Source organism: Phalacrocorax aristotelis, chromosome 30 (genome assembly GCF_949628215.1).
Source record: "Phalacrocorax aristotelis chromosome 30, bGulAri2.1, whole genome shotgun sequence".
Lineage (NCBI taxonomy): Eukaryota > Metazoa > Chordata > Aves > Suliformes > Phalacrocoracidae > Phalacrocorax > Phalacrocorax aristotelis.
In genome coordinates, this window is record NC_134305.1 from 461169 (window position 1) to 482141 (window position 20973).

Genomic DNA, 20973 nt, shown 5'->3' on the forward strand with positions numbered 1-20973 from the left:
CAGTTGATTGGCAGGTAGATGGACCAATGGGGAGGCACACCCCCCCCGGTTCCCACGGCTCCCCCTACTCAAGGACGCCTCACCCCAGGGCTCCACAGCCCCCGAAGCTCCTTGTGACCCAGGCTTCAGCACCCTCATGGCTTCAGCACCTGGGTGCTCCCTGTTCCCAAGGTCCCCACGACCGGGGAAGCTCCTCCAGCCCCAGCCTCCCCATACCCAGGAGAGCTCCAACCCAAGAAGCCCTTGGTGGCCATGGGTGGGGACCCATCTGGTGCCACCCTTCTGGCAAGAAAGGAGAGACGGGGGGGCCGATCCGAAGCTGCTTTATTGGCCACGTTGGGTTGAGTCGAGCACGGACGCAGGGGACAAGCCGGCCCCGGAACAGTCACAAATACAGCACAGGCAATAATAATAATAATAATAATAAAAAATTAAACATCTCCCGGGGGCTGGCAGCCCCACACAACAAAAAAATATATATAATATAGAGAGAGGACAGAGTCAACGCTGGCGAAGCTTGGTCACAAGATAGGGATGGCACGGGGTTGGGACACCGGAGCCACCGGCAGGACCCGTGCAGGGAGGGTGGACGGGGCAGAGCTGTTCACAGTTGGGTGGGGGACAAGCAGGATGGGAGCCCACCCAACATTGTGGGTGCTGGAGAGGTCACCTGGAGACCCAGCATCAGCAGTGGGGCTGGGACCCCTGAGGAGGATGGGGACATGGAGCATGGACACCATGGGGGGGATGGAGACAGCACATGGGCCCCCCCCAGGGTGATGGAGATTTAGCAAGGGCACCTCCAGGGTAATGGAGATGCTGTAAGGACAAAGGACACCCCCCCCGGGGCAATGGGGACACAGCAGAGACATCTCCAGGGTGAGGGAGATACTGCAAAGACCCCACGGGATGGTGCAGCTGTGGCACAATCACCTTTAAGGTGATGAAGGTGCCACAGGGACTCTCCAAGGGAGATGTGGCATGGACACCTCTAGGATGAAGGACAGGCCACATGGACCCCCTCCTGGGATGATGGAGATGACAGATACATCTCCAGTGTAACAGAAATGACACAGGGACCTTCCCAGGGTGAGGAAGATACAGTATGGACATCTCCAAAGCTATGGAGATGGCACAGGGACGCCCCCCCAGGACAACAGAATTCAGGCAGAGACACCTCAAAGGTGTCATAGATGCCACAGGGACTTTTCTGGGGTGATTGAGATCAAGCATGGGCATCTCCAAAGTGAAGGAGATGCAGCATGAATCCCCATGGGGTGATGGGGATCAGGTGTGGACACCTCTAAGGTGATGAAGACACCACAGGGACATTCCCAGGGTGGTGGAAATCAGGCAGGGACATCTCCAAAGGGGTGGAGATGCTATGTAAAGCCCCATGGGATGGTGTGGATCAGACATGGACACCTCTAAGGCAATGGAGACAACAAAAGGACCTTCCCAGGTGGATGGAAGTTGAGCAGGAATATCTCCAAAGCGATGGAGATGTTGCATAAAGCCCCATGGGACAACGGGGATTGGGGACAGACACCTCTAAGGTGATGGAGACACCACAAGAGCCTTCCCCGGGTGGTGGAAGTTGGGCAGGAACATCTCCAAAGGGATGGAGATGCTGCAGGAACTCCCATGAGATGATGGGGACCATACACCTCTAAAGCGGCCAGGATGCCGCAGGATTGATGGAGACACACCATGGACACCTCCAACACACTGGCCCCATCACTGACACTCCACATCCAGGCACCAAAGCTGCCTTTCAACCTCACCAACACCCCAACCCCTAGGCCAAGTGATCCAAAAAAAGGGGGAGAAAAAAGCCAAAATCCACAAAAATACACCACCCGGGGAGGGAGGAGGTGCCTGTTTTTGGGAGGGGACCCCGTTCACAACGCGAGGAGCGAGGGAGAATTCAAGGAGTCCGAGGACTGGTCGCTGCTGCTGCTCCGCTGATGCGAGGCTCCGCAGGTGGCTCCCTCTGGGTGGGTGAACACAAACGAAGACGTATAGGATGGGTTAGGTGGCCCCGAGGGGACCCCGGGTGCGAAGCAGCAGCTGGGGAAGGGGCCCTGGGCGCTCGGCTGGAAAGGACCCGGGGGCAGGAAGGCGACGGTCCCCGCCGGCTCTTCCTTGCCCAGGGTGCTCACCTCGGCGGGGCCGGCACCCAAGGAGCCGACATCCTCGAAGGGGAGCTTGCAGGCGGGGGCGTGGGCCACCAGGACAAACTCCAGCCGTTCCTTCTCCTTCTGCAGCTCGGCTATCTCTGACTCCAGCTCAGCTTTCTCCTCCTCCAGCTGGTCTGTCTCCTGGGGTGGTGGTGGGGTGGAGTGAGATGGGCTGCAGGGGATGCCACTGTCCCCCACCCCAACCCTGGGGATATCACCCTCCCATGGCCTCCAGGATGACCTTCCCTCCCTCCAGCACCCCCAGGTGTCCATTCATCCCTTGCTGATGTCTCCTGCTCCTGGGGATGTCATCATCTCCCTCCAGCATCCTTGTGTCCTCCTCCAATGTCCCTGGTTCCTGGGGGTGGCATTGTCCCCCTCCAGCATCCACAGGTCTCCATCTGTTCCCCTTCAGTATCCCTGCTCCTGGGGACAGCATTGTCCCCCTACCATCTTCCCCTCTGATGTCCCCAGCTCCCAGGGACATCATCATCTGCTTCCAGTGTCCCTTCATCCTGGGGACACTGTTATACCCATCCAGCATCCCGAGCCCCCCAGGATGTGCACCCATAGGCATCCATCTGTCCCCTCCAACAAAGACTGGTCCTGGGGACATCATCCCCATCCAGTGTCCCTTGGTCCTGGGGACACCGCTGTCCCCGTCTTATGTGCCCAGCTCCCTGGAATCAGGGTCTACAGGCATCAGTCTGTCCCCCTGTGAAGTCCTCAGCTCTGAGGGCTTCATCATCATCCCCTTCGAGTGTCCCTTGGTCCTGGGGACACAACTGTCCCCATCTGCTCCATAGGCATCAAGCTGTCCCCTTCCAACAAGCCCAAGTCAACTGTCCCCTTCCAATATTCATAGCCATGGGGTCATCACTGTTCCCAAACATCCCCAGGGACCTGCCCCTATAGACATTAACCCATCGCCCCCACAGTGTCCCCAGCTGTTGGGGACATGACCATCCCATCCCAGAGAGCTGCTACTGTCCCCCTCAGGCATCCCCAGCTGCAGCAACACCACCACCCCCAGCACGCCCCCGAGCACTCACCGCCTGCAGCCGATCCGTCAGCTCCCGGCGTCGGTTACGGCACTTCGCTGCTGCCAACTTGTTCCTCTCCCGCCGCACCCGGCGCTTCTCCTCCTCCTCCGGTGTCAGCTGCCAGAGGAACAGGAGCATCAGCCGGCTGCCACCCATGTCCCCAATGTCCCACCACCCTCTGGGTCTCCCCCACCCACCCACAGGGCAGGGACACCACTCACCGTCTCCTCACGGCTGCGCCGGGGCCGGGCACGGGTGGGACGTGCTGGTGGTGCCGCCGGCCCTGTGGCGAAGGCACCCATGCCTGGCGTGGAGTAGCTGGGTCCCGGGAGGTCATAGGGATCAACAGGGGCAGTGGGTGGGGGGTGCGCCATGGGTGCCCCCAGGGGCTGCGACTGGGCCACCGAGGAGATGAGGGTGGGCTGCACCAGCCACTGCAGGTCCTGGCTGGTGGTGATGGCCGTCACCGTGGGCACAAAGGAGCCAGGCATGTCCCCCAGGCCGCTGCACTCCTGCAGAGATGGGGAGGGGGTCAGTCCCTGCCCAGCAGCACCTATGGGTAGGCTGGCACTGCCACCCTCCCACCCTGCATGAGGGCCTTGTGCCCCCAGCACCACATGCAAGAGCTCCCCAGCACTGATGTACAATGCCCTCAATTGCACCAACGTGCAAGAGGCCCCTGGTGCGCGATGCCCTTGTGCCCCAGCACCAACATGCCAGTTGCTCCGTCCACTGAGGACGAGGTCCCCAGCACCAATGCTCAAGACTCCCTGTCCTCTGGCACTGGCAGGCAAGAGCTCCCCAGCACAGACACACAATGCCCTCATGCCCTGGCACCAACATGCAAGAGCTCCCTGGCACCGATGCAGGACGATCCCTGTCCCTGACCTGCAAAAGCTCTCTGGCACTGATGCACGACACCCTCATGCCCCATCACCCATGTGCAAGGCCCTCAGGTCCCTGGCACCAACGTGCAAGGCCTTCCGGACACCAATGCACGACACCCTTGTGCCCTGGCACCAACACATGAGCCTCCCTGTCCCCTGGCACCCACGTGCAAGTCCTTCCAGACACCAAGACACGATGCGCTCGTGCCCCTGGCACAGACACTCAAGAGCTCCCTGTGCCACTGTGTAACAACCTCGTGCCCCTGGCACCCATGTGCGAGGCTCCCTGGTACTGATGCACAAAGCCCTCGTGCCCCTGGCACCCATGTGCAAGGCTCCCTGTCACCTGGCACCCACATGCAGGAGCCCCCCGCCACTGTTGCACAAGGGCCCCCACACTCGTGCGCTAATGTACAACCCGCCCCCGACCCCAGCACCCAAGGGGCCCCAGCACTCAACTCAGGGTGCCCCCACCCCTACCAGGGGCACCCTTTCTACCTCCAGCTGTTTGCAGCCGGCAGCACCTCCCTCACTGCACCAGGACATCCCCCCCTTTGCACCAGGACCTTGCACACTGCTGGAGCACCGGAGGGCATTGGGGGGTCCCCTCAGTAGGGGACCCCCCCCAAATCACACCAGGACCCAAATCCCACATGGAGCTGGGGGGGGGGGGGGGGGGGGGGGCACTGAGGAGACCCCCCAAATCATACCAGGACTCAAATCCCACATGAAACTCTGGGGGGTGGGGGCTCTGAGCCCCCCTTCCCGGATGACAGGGACGCGGGGGTTATGTATTATATCCCGCCCCCACAGCTGCACCGGGAGCTGGGGGTGCGGGGGGGGTGGTGCATCGCATCGTGTCCATCCACGCCCCCGCGCCATTTCCACGGGATGGGGCCTGAACCGACCACGAACCGGCCCCCCGGTCGCACCGGAGCGGGAGGGGAGCACTAAGCACCCCCGGCCCCGGTTCACGCGTGGGATGACCCGCAACCGCGCTACCACCCGCCGCAGCAGCGCGGGGGCGTGGCGACTCCGCGCGGCGGGCGTGGCCACGCAGCGAGGGGGCGTGTCCCCCACGCGCGTCCCGTCCCCCCTCCCCCGCCCTTAGCAACAGGGGGCGGCCGCCGCGTTCCAAAATAAACCCGCGCGCGCCCCGCTCGCGCCGCGTCATCACGGAGGGTTCCAACGCGTCACGCGTTTACGCACGACCCCGCCCCCTCGGCGCCACCGCCCGCCTCCCCCTGGCGGCGCGGGGCGGGACTCACCTGCGCGGCCGCCGCCGCCGCCGGGCTCCCGAAGGAGTCGACCGAGGAGAGGTACTGGGACTCGGCCGAGGGCGAGGAGCTGCAGCGAGACCCCGAGTCGTAGTCACCGGGGAAGCCCTGGTACATGGCCCCGGGGGCGCGGGGGCCGCCCCGCCACGCCAAGGCTGCGGGTCAGGCTACCGGCATCCCGCTTTACCGAGCGCCCCCGCCCCTCTCTCCCCCGCGCCGAGCTAGGGGTCGGTTTCGGCGGCGGAGGCGGGGGGAGTCTCTCGGTACGAGGGTGCCGCTCCGCTCTGCCGTCCCGTGGGAAGTCGCGGTGTGCTGCTACGAGCCTCGGTGTGTCCGGCCCAGGCTCCGGTTCGCTGGTGCAAAGTCCCGGTGCGCCACTACGAGCTCCGGTTCGCCGCTATAAGCCCCGGCTCATCCGTGCGAGGCGCCGGTGCGCCTCTACAACCCCCGGTTCGCGGGTACAAAGTCCCGGCGCAGCCGTCCCAGGCTCCGGTTCGCTGCTACAAGCCCCGGTGTGTCCGTCCCAGGCTCCGGTTCGCCGCCACAAAGCCCCGGTGCACCGCTATAAACCCCGGTGCATCCGTCCTAGGCTCCGGTTCTCCGGTACGAAGTCCCGGTGCGCCTCTACAAACCCCGGTGCATCCGTTCCCAGGCTCCTGTTCTCCGGTGCAAAGTCCCGATTCGCCGCTATAAGCCCCAATACACGCCTTCCCAGGCTCTAGTTCGCCGGTGCAAAGTCCCGGTGAGCCGCTATAAGGTCCGGTAAATCCCTTCCCAGGCTACGGTTCAGCCGCTACGATCCCCGATACATCCGCTCCGCCGGTGCAAAGTGCCGGTGACGCTCCCGCCGCTTTCCCCGGTCTCCGCTTTTTATGAATGAAGTGCTCACCGCCGCGCCGCGCTTTATACGGCGGCGCCCCGCCCCCTGCGCTGACGTCACGCCTGCCGCCGCCGCTCCGGGACCCCCGGGACCCCGCAGCCGCCGTCGCCGCTGTTGCCGCTTGTCGTTCTGCGGCCCCGGGAGCCGCCGCCGCCGTTAAGAGGCTCCGCGGCGGGCGGGGAACGGGGGGGATCCCTCGCCCCGCCCCTCCGGAGTTCCTGTGACGCAATTAGCCATATATGGGCTTGTCTCGGAGTGTTTGTTTGGTATCCTAGCAATGACGTCACAGGGAATCCCTTCGCCGCCGCCGCCGCCGCCGAAACGCGTATTAATAGAAACGGGCGCCGCGGTTCTAGAAACGGCCTGAACCGTCCGGGGCGAGGGTCCCGCACCGCCGGTAACCCCCGCGGTAACCCCCCGGTGACCCCCCCCCACCCCCCCGGGACCCCCCAGCACGTGGCGCCGCGGCCCAAAGGACCGTCCCGGGGTGGGGGGTGGGGCGGTCCCGGTAGCGGCGGGGGAACCGGGACCGGACTGCAGAGCCGGTACCGGAGCGATGGGAACAGCTCCTGCGGTGTTACCGGAACCGGGCAGGGAATCACCGAAGGGGGGACCAGGATCGGGGCACTGGGAATTTTCCCCCGGGGTGTTACCGGTACCAGACTGCAGAGCACCGGGGCGAGGTCCCGGTATGGGGAGCCCCGTCCTGGGCCCCATGAACTTCTCCTCTGGGGTATTTACCGGTACCGGACTGCAGAGCACCGGGGGCTCCCGGTACCGGGGCAATGGGACCCTCTTCCACCTCCGGGTTGCCACTGGGGCTGGGGTACAGGGCACCGGGGACTCTCCGGTACCCGGTGGTGGTGCACCGGGGGCTGTTCCCGGTACCCGGATGCAGGGGCCACGGTCCCCATCCCGCGCGCTCCCGGGATGGCCAAGGGGCGGCGGAGGGGTCCCGGACTGGGGGTGCCGGGAGCACCTGGCGGGTGCGGGGAGGGGTCCCAGTCCCTTTACAGGACCGGGGCCGACACCGACGGCTGATGTCACCGTCGGGAACCGGCGCTGAGTCACGGCGGGGCCACGGCGACTGCACGGGGGGGCAGTTCCCACGCCCATTCATTCATTCATTCATTCACTCACCCATTCATTCTCACCCCCCGTCATTAGTCATGCCCCGCCCCAGTCGGGGGGGCGGGGCAGGGGGGCGCAGCCCCGGGTGTTCCCGCCCCCCCTGCTGCCCCCAGGGCCCCGGTGCCGGCTGTCCCCAGCCTGGGGGCCCGGCCCGGGGCTCCCGCTGCCGGGTGGCCGCGGGCCCGGTGTCCCCAGCCCCTGGGTTACTGTCCCCAGCGTCCCGGTCCCCGGGGTCCCGACCGGGGTGTCTCCGGTGTCTCGGGCCCGGGGACCCAGCCGGGCTCTCCCCGGTGTCCCAGCCGGGCTCTCCCCAGTGTCCCATTCCCGGTCCCGGTCTCCCGGCCAGGCTCCTTCCGATGTCCCAGCCCCGGTGTCCCGGCCGGGCTCTCTCCGGTGTCTCGGTCCCTGTGTCCCGGCCGGGCTCTCCCCAGTGTCCCATCTCCGGTCCCGGTGTCCCAGCCCCGGTGACCCGGCCGGGCTCTCTCCGGTGTCCCGTCCCCGGTGCCGGGCCACGGCCGGGCTCTCCCCGGTGTCCCGGTCCCCGTGTCCCACTCCCGGTGTCCCAGTGCCCCCCTCCCCTCCCCACGTGCCGCCGCCGCGGCCGGAGTAAACACGGCGCGTGTCGCCCCGGCGACGGCGTTCCATGCCCCTGACGTCACCACGTCCGGCGTCCTTTGTTTACGTCGCGCAGCAACCGGCGAGCTCTTGGCAACGGGGGGGCGGGGCGAGGCCGAAGGGGGCGGGGGCAGGGCGGGCGGGGGGCGGGGCCTGCGCCGCGGGGTTCCCCGCGTTTCGCGGGGCGGGGAGGGACGCAGGGGCACACGGGGCACAACTCGGGGGGACCCAGGCGTCCGGGCTCCCCCCATTCCCCGGCTGCTGAGTCACCACAGCCCGACCTGGCTGCAGGGGGGATGGACGGACACACACACTCCCCGGTGCCGCCCCCCACCCCGTCCACTCGTGTCCCCCCTGTTCCCTTACAGCCCCTCATGCCCCACTGTTGTCCCCCCACAAGCTCGTGTCCCCACGGCCCCCTGTGTCCCGTGGCCCGCCATGTCACCCTGTATCCCCCCACATCTCCCACCACATCCCTGTCCCCCCCCACGTGTGTGTCCCCACCCCTGTGTCCCCATGTCCCCTCCACAATCAAACCCGGTTGTCACAAGAGTTTTTATTAAAGTGTGTCTGCCCTCCCTGCATGGAGGGGGGGACACGGCGGGGGATGACACAACCCCTGCCCCCCTCGAGTGACACCCCATGCAGGGTGGGGGGGATGTGGGGGGACCCCAGCAACCCCCCCCAGCTGTCACCTTGGGGGGTGTGTGGGGGTCACTGCGGCTTCACTTTGGCACTTGGGAGCTTGGCCTGGATCCTAGGGGCAGAGAGGATTTGGGGGGAGGGCAGGACACCCCAACTCGGCTGGGGCACCCCCAGACACCCTGAGGGCACCCCCAACCCCCCCAGGACACCCTCAGACCCTTGAGGGCACCCCAGGGCTGGGTTTGGGGGCCCCAGCCCCAGGGGCAGGTTTGGGGTGGGCAGGGGGGCTTTGGGGTGCAAGGATGGGGGAAGGGGTGGGATGTCAGGGTAGGGTGGTTTGGGGAGGAGCCTGGGACATTTTTGGGGTGCCCAGGATGGTTTTTGGGGCGGCAGGGGTTGCCCTCACCTGGCTCGGAGGAGACTCAGGTGGTTCCTCACCAGACTCACATACTGGTCGATCTGGGCCTGGGGATATTAGGGACACGGGGGGGGGGGGGGCGGCAGAGGGGTACCCCTCGACACTCCCCAGACACCGTGTCCCCCTCTCCAGCCCCCATGTCCCCTCATGTCCCCAACCCTCCCCAGAGCCCTGTGTCCCCCTCTTCAGCCCCCATGTCCCCAGCCCTCCCCGATCCCTGTGTCCCCGTACCTGGTGGTGCCGGTAGAGCACGGGGAAGGTGAACGCGCAGATGACGCCTGGGCAGGGAGTGCCACATCAGGCCAGGTTCCCATCCCGTCCCCTGTCCCCATGCCACATCCCCATCCCCTCAAGCCCCTGTTCCCAGGCTGTCCCCTATCCCCCTAGTGTCCCCATCCCTGTGCCATCCCCCTGTCCCCTGGCACTACTTGTGTCCCCTACACCTGTCCCCTTGTCCCCCATTCATATCCACACCCTGTCCCCCTGCCAGCCAGTGCCCCTGTGCCTGTCCCCAGGCCCCATGCTGTCCCGTCCCCATCCCTGTGCTCTGTCCCTATGCCCTGCCCCCTATCCCATGTCCCTGTCCCCATACCCATCCCGTGTCCCTTACCTCACATCCCTCTCCCTGTTCCCTGTCCTCCATCCCCTGGCCCCTATCCCGTGTCCCTGTTCCCATGCCCCATCCCTGTCTCTGTCCTCCATCCCCTGTCCCATCCCCTGCCCGTTGTCTCCCATGCCAATGCCCTGTCCCCATCCCCTGTCCCTGTCCCCATTCCCGTCCCCTACCCGTGCCATCCCTGTCCCTGTGCCATCGTCCCCGTCCAGTGCCATACCCGCTCCCAGCAGCGTCAGCCCGTTGCAGACGGCCCCCACGTAGGTCAGCAGGTAGAACAAGAAGGCGAACTGCAGCCAGAGCCCGGTGTCACATCACCCTCACTGTCACCGCCCAGGTGACCCCCATGCCACCAGTGTCCTTGTGCCCCATGTCCCAGTACCGCCTGTGCCTTTGTGCCTGTGGGACACTCCATGCCTGCATCCCTCAGTGTCCCCTGGACCCACATGCTCTGGTGTCCCCATGCCTCCAGTGTCCTCCCAGTCCCCTGTGTCCCCAGCATCCCCCAGCCCCCAGTGTCCCCAGTGTCCCCACAGCCCCATGGTGCAGGTGTCCCCCATGTTCCCAGTGCCCCCCATGCCCCCAGTGTTGCCACATCCCCACGTCCCAGGTGTCCTCCATGTCCCCAGTGCCCCCCCATGCCCCCAGGGTCCTCCAATGCCCCCAGCCCCATGTGGAGTGATGGTCACCTTGAGGGACTCGGGGAGGCTGTGGACGAGGAAGAGGCGGGCAAGGGTGCGGGTGGCAGCGGTGAGGTGCCGGGCCAGGCGCTGGGCCCAGCGCTGCTGCTCCTCAGGGCTCAGCCCTACAGCCCCCTCCGGCTGCACCCTGCACAGGGACAGATATGGGATGGGGATGGGGACCACAGGGACAGGAGGGAGCACTGTGAGAATGGGGATGGCAGGGACAGCCTGTGATGTGGGGATGGCAGGGATATGCTATGGGGTGGGGATGGGGACTGCTGAGACACCCTTTGTTGTGAAGATGGGGACAGCAGGAGCACCCCATGCCATGGGGACAGGGATGGCTGGACTCTCTGTGGGATGGGGACAGGGATGGCAGGGACACCCCATGCCGTGGGGACAGGGATGGCAGGACTCTCTGTGGGATGGGGACAGGGATGGCAGGGACACCCCATGCCGTGGGGACAGGGATGGCAGGACTCTCTGTGGGATGGGGACAGGGATGGCAGGGACACCCCATGCCGTGGGGACAGGGATGGCAGGACTCTCTGTGGGATGGGGACAGGGATGGCAGGGACACCCCATGCCATGGGGACAGGGATGGCAGGACTCTCTGTGGGATGGGGACAGGGATGGCAGGGACACCCCATGCCATGGGGACAGGGATGGCAGGACTCTCTGTGGGATGGGGACAGGGATGGCAGGGACACCCCATGCCGTGGGGACAGGGATGGCAGGACTCTCTGTGGGATGGGGACAGGGATGGCAGGACTCTCTGTGGGATGGGGATAGGTATGGCAGGGACACCCTATGCCGTGGGGACAGGGATAGCAGGACTCTCTGTGGGATGGGGACAGGGATGGCAGGGACACCCCGTGCCATGGGGACAGGGATGGCAGGACACTCTGTGGGATGGGGACAGGGATGGCAGGGACACCCCATGCTGTGGGGGCTTGGGCATCAGGGCCACCCAGGGAAAGGGGACAGGGATGTCAGAGGCCCCCTGTGCCACAGGGACGGCAGTGCCACCCCACACTGTGGGGACAGTGACAGGCAGTGGGACAGGCAGGGAATGGCAGCGGGAAGGTGACGGTGACAGCCCGGCGAGGCTCCCCAAGGTGGCACTCACCTGCAGGGGTGCTCGGGTGGGTGCCAGCGCAGCGCCCGCAGGGCAGCACGATGCAGGCGCAGGGGCAGGGTGACTCCCAGCACAGCCAGCGCTCCGTAGGCGCCCACGCTGATGGCGCTGAACCGTGCCAAGCACCCCAGGGTGCCCAGTGTCCCCACCAGCGCCAGTGCCGACCGCCCTGGCGCCCGCCAGTACAGCAGCTCCCACACTGTGGGGACACCGTGATGCACCCAGGGCTCCCAGTACCCTTCCAGTGCTCCTCAGTGCCCTCCACTATCCCCTTGAGCCCCACAGGGTCCATAGAGAGCTCCCAGTGTCTCTTCAGTACCTCCCAGTACCCGCCCCCCGAGCCCCCTCGGTGCTCCCAGTGTCTGTCCAGTGCTCCCCTGTGCCTCCCCCAGTGCTCCCTTGAGCCCCCCCCGAGCCTCTGTAGCGCTCCCAGAGCCTCCCAGTATCCTCTCCAGGGCCCCCATGACCCCCCACCAATGCCCCCCCCCCGCCAGCACCCAGCTGTCCCCACCCCGAGTGACAGCCCCAGGTGCGGAGAAGGGGAGCACACACACCCCCGGGGTGCCCCCCCCGTGTGCCCCCCGCACCCACCTTGGCCCTCCATGGCTCCCGCGGGTGTTGCTGGGGGGGGAGGGGAAGGGAGGGGACACGGGACTTTGGGGGGGCGCGACCCCTATTTTTAGCCACCAATCCCGCCCGGGCACCCGGGTCCACCCTGCAACCGGACGCCTGGGTCCCCCGCTCCCCCCCCCCGCCGGAGCCCCCCCCCCGGGCTGTGCCCCCGGGCCCTGATTGGCCGCTCACCCAGGACATCGGCTCCCAGCGGGCTCGGTGATCGGTCGGGGGGCGCCGGCGGTGGTTCCGGGATTGGGGGAGGATCGGGGGGGGGCGGTCGGGGGGCACCCCCTGCAGGCGGGGGAGGGCCCGCGGACGCTGCTGTTGCGGGAAAGGGGGGGGTCAGGGCCCCATTGCCCTGATACCCCCTGGGGACCCCCCCCATGGCCCCCAGCCCCCACTTGGGTACCCCACGACCCCCCATTGCCCCCAGCCCTCCCTTGGGTAATCCACAATCACACGTTGCCCCCAGACCCCCTTGGGGACCCCCCGTTGCCCAAAGCCCTCCCGGACACTCCCCATGACCCCCAGAACCCCCAGGGTGCCTCGGGTCCCCATGGCCCCGAAATGCCGCCCCCCAGTCCTCCATCACTCTGAGCCCCCCCTCATGACCCACCATACCCAGATTCATCAGGGTATCCTCAGCCTCAGGGCCCCCCAACTCTGGCAGGCCCCCCCCCACCTCCAGCTCCTCCTCGGGAGGGGCCGGGGGCTCCTCAGGACGCTTGGGGGGGGCCTTGGCAGCTAAGCGGGGGTCCTGCCCCCGAGGGGACCCCCCAGGGGGCCCCGAGCTCAGGCGGGGGGTGCGTCCCCGACGGGAGTCTCGGCGACAGCGGGGTCCCAGCTCGTTGGGAGGACCCCCTCCCCTAAAGGCAATGTAGGAGAAGGTGAGTTCCCGGGGGGGTCTCCAGGATCCCTCCCCTGCCACCGTTGCCCCGTCTTCATCCTCATCCTCCTCTTCCTCCTCAGGGGGCTCCGGTGCCGCCTGCAGCTGGGGGAAGTCCGGCTCCTCATTGCCACCTTCGGGGGGGTGTGGTGTTGGGGGGGTCAAGGGGGGGTCGGGCCACCCCTATGCCCCCCCAAAGTTGCACCCCAAAATGGGAGGCATCTGCCTCGCTTACCCTCCATGGAGTCTGGTGTGGTGGAGGCCGTGGATGGAGCCTCTTCTGGGGGGGGAGCAGTGGGGATGAGGGGGCGTGAGGCCCCTGCTGCATCCCTGCTGCCCTCCCCCACAGCACTCGGGTCCCCTTAGTGCATGCTGTGCCCCCCAGCCTGCTCCTACCTCCCAGTCCCTATGTCCCCCCTCCCAGTAACCACCACCTGCTGGACATGCCCTGACCCGGTGGCCCATGTCCCTGTCCCCCAATGCTCCCGGTGCTTCCATCTCTGGACCCTCCCGGTACCCACATCCCCAGTATCCTCATCCCTGGCCCCTCGTACTCCCACCCTGGGTGTGCCATCCCGGTGCCCCCATCCCCAGCTGCTCCTGGCGCCCCCATCCCTGCTCCCTCCATCCCAGGTGCCTGTGTCTCCAGCCCCTCCTGGTGCCTCCATCCCCGGTACCCCCATCCTCAGCCGCTCCCGGTCCCTCCATCCCCCGTGCCTCTATTCCAGTTCCCTCATCCCCAACCACTCCCGGTGCTCCCGTCCCCAGTGTCCTCAGCCCCGGTTCCCCGAGCCCCGGCGCCTCCCAGCGCCCCATCTCTGTTCCCGCATCCCCGGCCACTCCCGGTTCCCGCATCCCCGGCCCCTCCCAGTGCCCCATCCCTGGTACCTCCATCCCGGTGCATCATCCCCGGTACCCCCACGCCTGGCCGCTCCCGGTCTCTCCATCCTCGGTGCCTCCATCCTCGGCCCCTCCCGGTGCCATCGCCCCGGTTACCTCCGTACCTGGACCCTCCCGGTTCCCCATCCCCGGAGTCTCCACCCCCGCAGCCCCCATCCATCCCCGGTGCCCCCACCCCTGTCCCCTCCCAGCGCCCCATCCCCGGTACCCCCATCCCGGTTCCCTCATCCCCGGCCACCCCCGGCGCCTCTACCCGTTCCCGGCCCCTCCCGGTGCCGCCGCCCCTCCCGGTTCCCGGTGCCGGTGCGTACTGCAGTGGGCGAAGCCCAGGACCTGCCCCATGGCGGCGGCCCCCGCATGGGGCTCCCGGTCGCCCTCGGCCCCGTTGCCCTCGGGCCGGCCCCGCCGCGCATCACCGCGGCGCCATGGCGAGGCCCGCGGCGGCGGCGGACAAAGGGCGGCGGCGGCGGCGGCGGGGCGGGGCGGCGGCGGGCGGGGCTCAGGGCGGGGCCGCACCGGAGAGCCGGGAACCGGGCACTGACATCGGACACCGGGCACCGATACGGGGAACCGGCACCGGGCACGAGAGCCCCCCGGTACCCCTCGGAGTCCCTGGGTACTCCCAGATCTTCCCAGTACCTTCAAGACCCCCCCAGTATGCCCCAGTGCCGCCCAGCACCTGTCAAAGTCCCCCAGTGCTCTCCTAGAGCCCCCCGCTGACCTCCCAGTGCCCCCAGTATCACCTCAGAGCTCCCCGTTGCCCTCCCAGAGCCCCCCAGTATCTCCCCGTGCCCCCAGCACCCTCCCAGAGCTCCCTAATACTTCCCAGAGCCTCCCCATTATGCTGCCAGAGCCCCCCCAATATTTTCCACAGCGCCCAGTACCTCCCAGTGACTTCAGGACTCTCCCAGAGCCTCCTTAGTACCTCCCAGTGCCCCCAGTACCCTGCTAGAGCCCCCCTCCCAAGATTTCCCACAGTCCCCGCTACCTCCCAGTGACTCTAGTACCTTCCCACAGCCTCCCCAGTACCTCCCAGTGCCCCCAGTCCCCAGAACTGGAGAGCTTTGGAGGACAGCGGGTGGAGACTGGGGGGAGGGGGTAGGGTGGGAGGGCAGTGAGGGTACAGGGCGCCCCCCCCAGTGAGGCTCACGCGGAGCCGTTGCCCCTTTAAGAAGGCGTGACCCGCTCAGGCGCCGTTATCGGGCAGGGCGTGGCCTCGCGGGTGGGGCGGGGCGTGGCCGCGGGCCGGGACCGGCCGGTCCTTCCCCCCCCCCGGCCGCTACCGGAAGGGCCCGGCCCGGCCCCAGCGCGTCGCCGCCGCCGCCAGCATGAGGTGAGCGGCCGGGGCGGGAGGCACCGGGAGTGCCCACTGGGGACTCTAGGGAGCACCGGGAACTGGCACTGGGAGTACTGGGAGCACTGGAAAGCACCGGGAACTGGCACTGGGAGCACCGGGTAGCACCGGGAACTTGCACCGGGGGGCACCGGGAGCACTGGGGAGCACCGGGAACTTGCACCGGGGGATCCTGGGAGCACTGGGGGCACCGGAAAGCACCGGGAACTGGTATTGGGAGCACTGAGGAAGCACCGGGAACTGGTACCGGGGGCTACTGGGAGCACTGGGGGTACCGGAAGGCACCGGGAACTGGTACTGGGAGGTACTGGGAGCACTGGGGGCACCGGAAGGCACCGGGAACTGGCACTGGGAGGCACTGGGGGCACAGGGGTGCACCGGGAACTGGTACTGGGAGCACTGGGGGGCACCGGGAACTCGCACCGGGGAGTACTGGGAGCACTGGGGTTCCGGAAAGCACGGGGAACTGGCACTGGGAACACTGGGAAGCACCGGGAACTGGTACTGGGGGGGCACTGGGAGCACCGGGAATCGCCAGGAACTGGTACTGCATGTTTGCACCAGGAAGCACCGCGAGCTGGCGCCGGGGAGCACCGGGAACTGGGGAGCACCGGGAACTGATACTGGGGGCACTGGGGGGCACTGGGAGCACTGGGGGCGCCGGGAATTGGTACCGGAGACACTGGGAGTACCGGGAAGCACTGGGAGCTGACACTGGAGGAATTGGGGAACACTGGGAACCGGCACTAGGAGCACTACTTGAGACTGGCACTGGGGGCACTGGGAGAACTGGGGAGCGCTGGGAGCTGGCACTGGGAGCGCTGGGAACACCCGGGCGGGGGGTGACAGCGGGGACACGCCGCCCGTGGGTACCTTCCCCCCACGGGTGCTGCCCCCCCGCCTCAGTTTCCCCGGGGTGTGTGTGTGTGTGTCAGGTCGGTGCTCCATGAACCCAGCTCCCCCCCGCCCGGATGTCCCGGCGGGGGGAGGGGCAGCGCTCGGACGCCCTGGTCCTCTCATGCCCTAAGGAAGTGGGGGAGGGGCAGGGCTCGGCCGCCCGGGTCCCCCGTGAAGAGGAAGGAAAAGGGGGGGGGGGGGGGGTTGGGGTTCGCTTGTGGGTTGGGTGCTCGGGGGAGGGGGGGCGGAAGAGGGTGCCCCACGGCTGGTACTGGGGGTGTTCTGTGGGTTGGGGTGCCCCATGTCTGGTCTTGGGGTCCCCCCCACCTTAGGGAGTCCCTATGTGGGGGGTGCCCAACCCTGGGGGTCCCTCCCACCTGGGATTTACCCATGTGCGGAGGGGTGCCCCCATCTGCTAGGTCCCCCACTCAGGAGTGCCTGTGCTGGGGGGGTCCCACATCCAGGGGGTCCCTAAGCTGGGGGGGTCTGGCACCCTGGGGGTCCCCAGATCCTCATACCTGGGGGGTGACCATGTTGGGGGGCCTGGCACCCAGGGGGACCCACACCTGGGGGTGCTTGTGCTGGGGACTCCAGCACCCGGGGGGTCCCACACTTGGGGGTGCTCGTGCGGGTGGTCCGCACCCAGAGGGTCTTGCCCCATGGGGGGTGCCCATGCCCAGGGCTCCCATCCTGTGGGGAGATGCCCGTACCGGGGGGTGCCCACACAGCTTTGCCCCCACCCCCCCCCCCCCACCCCGCAGCGAGACAGTGCTGTGCAGTGCCCGGGCAGCGGTGCTGCTCTACGATGACACCCACAAGCAGTGGGTGGCGGCGGGTGGGGGTCCCCAGACCGTCAGCTGCATCCAGCTCTACCACCACCCCGGTGCCAACACCTTCCGCCTGGTGGGGCGCAAGATGCAGCCTGACCAGCAGGTGAGGGTGCCCGGGGGGCTATGCAGTAATGCTGACAATGGAGGGGCTATGGGGCACCCACGGGTGGGGGGGCTATGGGGTAACACTGAGCATGGGGCACCCATGGGGGTAGGGGTTATGGGGGAACATTGGGCATGGGGGGGCACCCATGGCTGCAGGAGGGGTTATGGGGCGCCTGTGGCAGCAGGAGGAGCTATGGAACAGTGCTGTGTATGGGGGGGGGGGGGGGGATGTCCATGGGACACCCATGGGTACAGGAGGGTCTGTGGGTCAACACTGGGCCTGGGGTGGGCATGGGGCACCCATGGGTGCTATAGAGACTATGGGGCAGTGCTAGGCATGGGAGTGCTCTGTGTGGCACCCATGGGTGAAGGAGGGGCTATGGGGCAATGCTAAGCATGGGGATGCTCGGGGGGGCACCCATGGGTATGGGGGGGCTCTGTGGGACACCCATGGGTGTAGGAAGCTCTATGTGTTAACGCTGGGTATAGGGTGAATATGGGGCACCCATGGGTGTTGTAGAGGCTACGGGGCAATGCAAAGCATGGCGATGCTCAATGGGGCTCCCATGGGTATGGGGGGGGCTCTGGGGCACCCCTGGGTGTGGGGCTGCCCCCCACGCCTGTGGGTGCCCACAGGTGGTGCTGAACTGCCCGCTGGGGCGGGGGTTGCGCTACAGCCAGGCCACCCCCCAGTTTCACCAGTGGCGGGAGGCTCGCCGGGTCTGGGGGCTCAGCTTCGGGGCCCCCCGTGAGGCTGCCCTCTTCGCCGCCGCCGTCCTGCGGGCCCTGCGGGCGCTGGAGGAGGGTGAGCATTGGGTGGGGTGGGGGTCATTTGGGGCATTCGTGGGGGGCCTGACTCTGTGGCCTTGCCTTGTGTCTCCCCCCAATCCAGGCACCCCGCTGTCATGGCCGGACCCCGATGGTTCGGCTCCAGAGGAGCCTGAGCACCAGGAGAGGTGGGGGACCACCAAATTGGGGGTGCTGGGGGGGGACACCATGATATTGGGGTGCTGGGAGGCCCCCCATGATGGGGGGGGCAGGGTATGGGTGCTGACCATTTCCCCACCAGGCAGGTGCTGGAGGAGCCTGAGCGCCGCGTGGCAGCTGCAGGTGGGTGACAGGAGGGGAAGGCGGGGAGGGGGTCCGAGGCTGACCTCCCCCCCCAGCACTGGGGATGGGCCCCTCGCACCTGAACCTCCTGCTCAACCCCTTTCCCCCTCTCCAGGCACGCAAGCCATGCCTGCTGGAGGCCCCCCCCCACCCCCTGGCCCCCCACCGCCTCCAGGGCCCCCCCCACCCCCTGGCCCTCCGCCAGCCACGGGGGTCCCACCGCCCCCACCCTTGCCGGTGGCGGCAGGTGCTGCTGGGGCAGGGGCTGGGGGAGGCTCCGGCTTAGCTGCTGCCATCGCGGGGGCTAAACTCAGGAAAGTCGGCAAGGTGAGGGTAGGGGTACAATTGGGTGGGGGGCAATAACCTGGGGGGGCTCTGCATCACCACCTTTCTCCCAGCAGGATGACACACCAGGTGCGGGGGTCCACCCCACCCCCCCCAAGGGCGAGGGTGCCCGGGGGGGGACTGGAGGGGGGTTGATGGAGGAGATGAGCGCCATGCTGGCCCGACGGTGAGGGGGGGATATGATGGTGGGGGGTACCCAGCTTTGCCCAGCAGCACTCCCCCAAAGGTGGGGGCACCCCTGTGCCCATGCTGACCCCCCCGCCCCTCCCCAGGAGGAAAGCGACCTTGCAGGGGGACAAGCCAGCACCAAAGAGGGACGAGGACGTTGCCAGCGTGAGTGCCCCCCCCCGGTACCACTTTTGGCGGGTCCCCACATCCCCCCTGCCCCACCACGAGGGCAGTTAATCCCCTTGTCCTCAGCTGCTGCTGGATCCCCCCGTGTCCGTGTCCCCCCCCCTCTCTGCCCCCCGCAGGACGAGGCAGAGCCAGGCACCAAGACCCCGGGACAGCCTGCAGGTGAGTGCAGGAACTACAACTCCCGGCGTGCCCTGCGGCCCGCCCCCACGGCCGGGCACGCAGGGTAATGTAGTCTGGGAGATGGGGGAGCCTTGGTGGGGCTCCTTCGGGGTAAGGGTCGGGCTCTGGGGGGCCGGTGCCCCTCCTCACCTGCCGCCCCCCTCCCTACAGAGCCAGTGCGGAGGCCCTGGGAGAAGGCCAGCTCCACGCTGCCCAGGTGGGTCTGGGGAAGTTGGGGGGGTTTTGGGAGGGGTCCTGGGGCTGGAGGGGGATTTTAGGGGTGTCCATGGAGTGGGGTTTGGGGTGCTGTGGGGGTTCTCTAGTACCCCCAGAGCAGGATTTGCAGGGCAGCTGCTAGGATGGGGGTGGCAGGCAGGTTGGGGGGTACCCAGTGAGGTCTGGGGGGATCCCTGACCTATTTGTGACCCCTCCCCTACCCCAGGATGAAGTCTGCTGTCCCAGCTGCCCCTGCTGACCCCCCCGGTCCTGCCGATGAGCCCGACCTGGAGCGAATGAAACAGGTACCAGGGCTGGGGTAGGGGGTGGGGTTCCTTGGGGGTCTCCCCAGATCCCCTCACCCTGTGCCCCCTGCTTCAGGAGCTGCTGGAGGAGGTGCGGAGGGAGCTGCAGAAGATGAAGGAGGAGATCATTGAAGGTGGGGGGGCTCATGGGACAAGGGGGAGCACGGGACAAGATGGGGGGAGTAGCGCATTGGGGGATGGGGGTGACACGGGAGGGGGGAGCGCTTTGGAGGGGGCTCCAGGTGGGTCAATTGGGAGATCCGCCCCCTGACTCTGCATTTCAACCCCCAGCGTTCATGGTGGAGCTGCGGAAGCGGAGTGTGCCCTAACTCCCCCCCTGGCCCCTCCAAGATGGGCCTGGGGGGGTGGTCCCCTACTTCCCCCCATCCCCAGCCTCACAACCACCCCCCACCATTTCACCCCCCACACCACCCTGGGGGGGAGGCTCTGGGCCAGACCCCCCAGGCTGTGCCTTACTGGCTGGGGGGGGCCAAAGCAGCCCCCCCCCTCCCCCCCACTGTGCCACCCCTCACTGCCAGTTTGGGACCTCTTTTTTTTTATACTTGGGGGGGCAAAGGAGAGGTGCCACCCCCAGGGTCTTTTTTACACCATTTCTGGGTTTTTCACTTTTTTTTTTTTGGGGGGTGGGGGTGGGGTGGGGGGAGGTTGGGGTATCCCCCTCCCCTGCCACAAATAAATGCGGTTGTTTTGTATGTGACACCTGTGTCCTTGTCCATGTCACCCGGGGGAGCCTGTTCCACACACCCCCCTCCCCCCAGTCACAGCAATGAGAGGGACAGTGGGGGCTTTGCGTTGTTTTAATAGCATGTGTCAGCCCCGCCCCCTGCAAGAGAAAAGCCCCGCCCACTCATCCTAGCCCCGCCCCAAGCAGCTCCCCACTAATTGCTGCCCAGCCAAGGGGCTTGTGGCCCTAGCCCCACCATGCCCCTCCTGGGTGCAGCCCCTCCCCCCTAGCTCTTGGTTCTGCCCTCCATCTTCCCCCCCCCCCCCCCCGCACTGTGAACTCCCCCATGGTGTGACCACGCCCCTGATGCGTGCCCCACCCATAATCCTTGGCCCCACCCTAATCACCCTAAAAGGGCAAGCCCCACCCCAACCCTTAGCACTGCTCCCACTTGCTCCAAGGGCACCAGGCCCCGCCCCCAAGCAGCATGCAGCCTCAAGGCCCACCCACCCAGGCAGACCCCGCCCCCAACCGTTAGCTCTGCCAATTGCAGCCTGCCCTGCTCCAGGCTCCGCCCCCAAGAGGCCCACCTGAAGACCTGCCCACCACTGCTGGCCCCGCCCCTACCCCAGACCCTGCCCCTGTGTGGCCCCATCTGAAGGCCTGTCCCATTCCAGGCCTTGCTCACTGCCATTAGCT

At 67.2% G+C, this 20973-nt stretch overlaps 3 protein-coding genes across 8 annotated transcripts; 1 reads left to right on the top strand and 2 right to left on the bottom strand.

Annotated features, from left to right (window-relative positions):
- Positions 1 to 307: 307 nt before the first annotated feature.
- FOSB (FosB proto-oncogene, AP-1 transcription factor subunit) lies at positions 308 to 6512 on the bottom strand. Of its 2 annotated transcripts, XM_075076358.1 has the most exons (5): positions 5379 to 6511; positions 3445 to 3735; positions 3233 to 3340; positions 2163 to 2321; positions 308 to 1993 (listed from the first exon to the last, which is right to left on the bottom strand). In XM_075076358.1, exons 1-5 carry the CDS (start codon positions 5502 to 5504, stop codon positions 1928 to 1930), a joined length of 750 nt encoding a protein of 249 aa, XP_074932459.1. In that variant the 5' UTR covers positions 5505 to 6511; the 3' UTR covers positions 308 to 1927. The 2 variants fall into 2 exon arrangements, with proteins under 2 accessions (XP_074932459.1, XP_074932458.1); XM_075076357.1 differs by having other exon boundaries at positions 308 to 2321; positions 5379 to 6512.
- Positions 6513 to 8554: 2042 nt separating this feature from the next.
- On the bottom strand, positions 8555 to 14046 carry RTN2 (reticulon 2). The gene is given in 11 exon segments (XM_075076348.1): positions 8555 to 8770; positions 9065 to 9123; positions 9308 to 9354; positions 9910 to 9979; positions 10379 to 10517; positions 11502 to 11709; positions 12315 to 12446; positions 12747 to 13101; positions 13104 to 13145; positions 13247 to 13291; positions 13900 to 14046. Coding segments are annotated over 11 exon segments (1146 nt in total). The 5' UTR covers positions 13906 to 14046; the 3' UTR covers positions 8555 to 8727.
- Positions 14047 to 15124: 1078 nt separating this feature from the next.
- On the top strand, positions 15125 to 20301 carry VASP (vasodilator stimulated phosphoprotein). 5 transcript variants are annotated; one of them, XM_075076350.1, is made up of 13 exons: positions 15125 to 15244; positions 16924 to 17095; positions 17734 to 17902; positions 17990 to 18053; positions 18167 to 18207; positions 18323 to 18534; positions 18606 to 18718; positions 18825 to 18885; positions 19026 to 19068; positions 19240 to 19285; positions 19511 to 19589; positions 19666 to 19723; positions 19881 to 20301. In XM_075076350.1, the coding sequence occupies exons 1-13, from the start codon at positions 15240 to 15242 to the stop codon at positions 19916 to 19918; spliced, it is 1101 nt and encodes a 366-aa protein (XP_074932451.1). In that variant the 5' UTR covers positions 15125 to 15239; the 3' UTR covers positions 19919 to 20301. The 5 variants fall into 5 exon arrangements, with proteins under 5 accessions (XP_074932451.1, XP_074932452.1, XP_074932454.1 ...); XM_075076351.1 differs by having other exon boundaries at positions 18609 to 18718; XM_075076353.1 differs by having other exon boundaries at positions 17775 to 17902.
- The last annotated feature ends 672 nt before the right edge of the window (positions 20302 to 20973 follow it).